At 40.2% G+C, this 3,593-nt stretch overlaps 1 protein-coding gene across 1 annotated transcript; it reads right to left on the reverse strand.

Moving 5' to 3' along the window:
- LOC18780303 (L-type lectin-domain containing receptor kinase IX.1) lies at positions 845-3,223 on the reverse strand. The gene has a single exon (XM_020561379.1). It carries the CDS (start codon positions 2,987-2,989, stop codon positions 953-955), a length of 2,037 nt encoding a protein of 678 aa, XP_020416968.1. The 5' UTR covers positions 2,990-3,223; the 3' UTR covers positions 845-952.

The following is a 3,593-nucleotide window of genomic DNA, read 5'->3' on the forward strand; positions in this document are numbered from 1 at the left end:
TCTCTCTCTCTCTCTCTCTCTCTCTCTCTCTCTCTTTTTCTCTCTTTTCCTTTCCTCTACTCTCCTTTTTTTTTCCCTTTCTTTTCCTTCTCTTTAGTTTTTCTCTCATATCTCTTTTTTCTTTCTTTCTTTCCTTCAATCTTTCTCTCCTCTCTCTCTCTCTCTCTCTCTCTCTCTCTCTCTCTCTATATATATATATATATTTTTTATTTTCCTTCTCTCTTCTCTCCTCTCTCTATCTTTTTTTTCTTTCTTTTCCTTATATTTTCTCTACTCTTTATGTTTTTTTTAATTTAAATTTTTTCGGTTGTGAGTTTTGTAACATGCATGTTATTAGTTATGAACCCGTTACACGACTCGAAACCCGCACGATAAAAGACGACCCGAACCCGACACGATACGTTTATTAAATGGGTTGGATTCGGGTTTAGCATTCTTGACACATTTATTATCCCGACACGACACGAACCCGACACGACACGACCCATTGCCAACCCTAAATGCTATGCCACATGGAAGTTATCATGTGTGTCATAATGTTATTCGTTGGGATAGCAAAATAGTATTATCCCCGTATAATGAAAGTCTTTCTCACATATTGACTAACTATATTTAATTTCTTATCTTATATTTATTGCTTAGTCCTGTTTGTGAGGTCGACGGGCCTAAGCCAATAAGTCTGATAATTATTGCATGTTGGATAGAAATTTTGTGAGTTAATAGTTTGATAAAGTTTGGATGGAAAGATGGATTGAACTCATTGAAGTGCTTGGGGATGTAAATGGATTTAGAACTCAGAACTGAAAGCTAGCCAACTCTGAACAGTCAAACAAAGTAGGAAAAATATTCAGTTATGCTCAGATATACTCATATCTTTATTCTTCTTCAAATATATAAAATTAAATTGCAAAAAAGTTTGTACATTATTGTAAAACAACAATTAAAATTAAATTTATTTTGAGTACAAACGTGATGCTGATGGAGTAGAATTTGATGCAGAAGATGTGGTGAACTGCGAGGAATTGGTGTTGCAGCCATAACCTGGACCTCCTTCTAAATCAGTACTAACAGACAAGATTGAAAATGATAGCGGAGGAGAAGAGTAGCTAGCCACCGGCATCTTTGACGAGAGAATAGGCAATGGAACTTCGAAGTTAAGCACTTGAATTGTTTGTTGTATCGAAGGCCTGATCTTGTAATCTGGATGAGCACACCACAACCCAACAATCAACAAGCACTCCATTTGCCTCTTCTCAAAATCTCCAGAGAGTTTTGGGTCAGCTGCTTCAATGACTCTCCCTTCACCATAAAGATCCCAAACCCACTCCACCATAGTGATTTGACGGCTCCTGAACTCGAGATCATTGGGTTTTCTCCCACAAGCTATCTCCAAAGCAACAACTCCAAAACTGTAAACATCTGTTTCCTTGCTAGCCTTTCCGGTGGTCATATATTCGGGAGCCATGTAGCCCATGGTTCCAGCAAGAACAGTAGTTTCTGATTGTTTTCCGTGGTCCACGAGTCTAGCTAATCCAAAGTCCCCAAGTTTTGCGTTGAAATTTGAATCTAACATGATATTGCTGGATTTGACATCCCTGTGCAGCACACATTGTTCCCATTCCTCATGGAGATAGAACAACCCGGATGCCAAGCCTTGAGCAATTCTGTATCTTACGTCCCAAGCTAACGAGCTCTTTGCTTTGAACAAATGGGAATCTAAGCTGCCGTTGGACATGAACTCATAAACAAGTAGGAGTTGTTTTCTTTCGTGGCACCAACCAGTCAGTTGCACAAGATTCCGATGTCTAAGTCGACTAATGATCCTTACTTCAGCTGCATACTCCTTCAACCCCTGTCTCGACCCACTTGATATCCTCTTCACCGCAACATTTAAGTTCAGGTCTTTTATGTAGCCTCTGTAAACTCCACCAAATCCTCCCTCTCCAAGCTTCTGTCCCTCATGAAAATTGCTCGTTGATTGAGCCAATTTTCTGTACGAGAACTTTTTGGGGCCTGTCCCCTTTTCGAATTCCTCATCAATCATTGTAGCATCTTCATCACTACTTTCCCCTCTCTTCTTGCAACAGATGAACCAAACCAAACCCAACCCACCACCCAAGACAAGTCCACCAATACCCAACTCAAGCACTAGTCTAATATTGATGCCATTTCCAGACTCCGGTGTGGTGTTCTTTGGTTTTTCATCAAACAGTTGAGTTGAATGGAAGCTCCATGAGTTGATCTTATGCAGAGCGGTATTAGCATCTGTTGCAGCAGAGAACCCAGCAATCACCCAACCTTGCAAAATATTATCCAGAGGAACCTCGCAATTAAGATACCTCATCATTTGGACACCATCCACATAACTAGTGAAAACCACATGAATACCATTTGTTGTAGAATTGTAACTAATGCCAGCACTATTCACGCTACCCTCTGCAATATTTCCATTCCAAGGTGCGGTCATCTGAGACTTGAGAGTGCTGCTGTCAATCCCGACATGATCTCCCATGGGATCTTCGATAGAGGTGACTTCATTCTGATAGATGTCAAACTCTACTGCTACAAAGGGGTACTGACTTTTTGATGTGTTGTTTTGCGGGTTTTCCACGGCAAGGCCTAGACTGCCTCCTCTGCCTAATGTGCTGTTGAGTAAGGACCCATTTGGCGCTATGAAGAACGCCAGTCCATCAGCATATGGCGTTTTGCCTTGGGAGTCAATGACGAATGTGAAATTTGTGGTCCAGTCTGCAAGCTTTCCTGTGGCGTTGTCGCGGAGGAGGAACGGTTGACTGTAGGTGGCTCGGCCCACGCTTTGTTCCTTTACGTCGTCAACAGCACTTTTGGTGAGTAGGAGGAATTCTCCATCGATGCGAGCATCTCCCTCCAGACATATGGTGTTTTTTCCATTTCGGAAGGTGGAGAAACTGAAGTGTAATGATGTCACACAAGGGGCTAACTGAAACAAAAGCAGAAGAAGGAAAACCATTTCTAATTTGTTTTTTCTTTTTCTGGGTAAGCTTGCAGATCAAATTGTGATCTAATATAGAGCAGAGGCTGTAGAGTTTAATTTTTCAATGTTCTTTCGTCAGCAGTACTCCTTTGCTTACCGATTCGAATCAAGAAAAATCTAGTTGGAGGACGACTTGATGAGACCTATTCAACGCTTACCCTTGCATTTCTGCTGCTTCTTGTTCTTCTTCTCTCTCAAATTCTTTATGGTCATTTTCAATTTATTATAATAGTGCACCAAGTCTTTGATATTTGGTCGTCTTTTTATGCTCATTTCATTTCTGCGTGTTAATTTTGATAGTCAAGTTGTCGAAATATGAATCTTTCTTGTCCATATGTTAGTACGTTATCAACAAATTAATGGACACTACTTTGTCCGACTTTAACTTTACATAAAGCCATTTGCAGCTTTGTATTTATTCGGAGACTTGTGCATCCTAATAATGAAAATAAGCATTTGGTAGGCTTTAGTCCTTAGACCCAGTTTGGGATTGCTGTCGCTTTTAAAAAAAGTTGCTTCTGCTGTTTTTAAAAAATAATTAGCTGTAAAGTAAAGCAGCTCCATGTTTGGTAAACAATAT

Source organism: Prunus persica, chromosome G4 (genome assembly GCF_000346465.2).
Source record: "Prunus persica cultivar Lovell chromosome G4, Prunus_persica_NCBIv2, whole genome shotgun sequence".
Classification (NCBI taxonomy): Eukaryota; Viridiplantae; Streptophyta; class Magnoliopsida; order Rosales; family Rosaceae; genus Prunus; species Prunus persica.

Coding starts and splice junctions, on each gene's coding strand:
- LOC18780303 (XM_020561379.1), bottom strand. CDS start 2,989: ATGGTTTTCCTTCTTCTGCTTTTGTTTCAGTTAGCCCCTTGTGTGACA.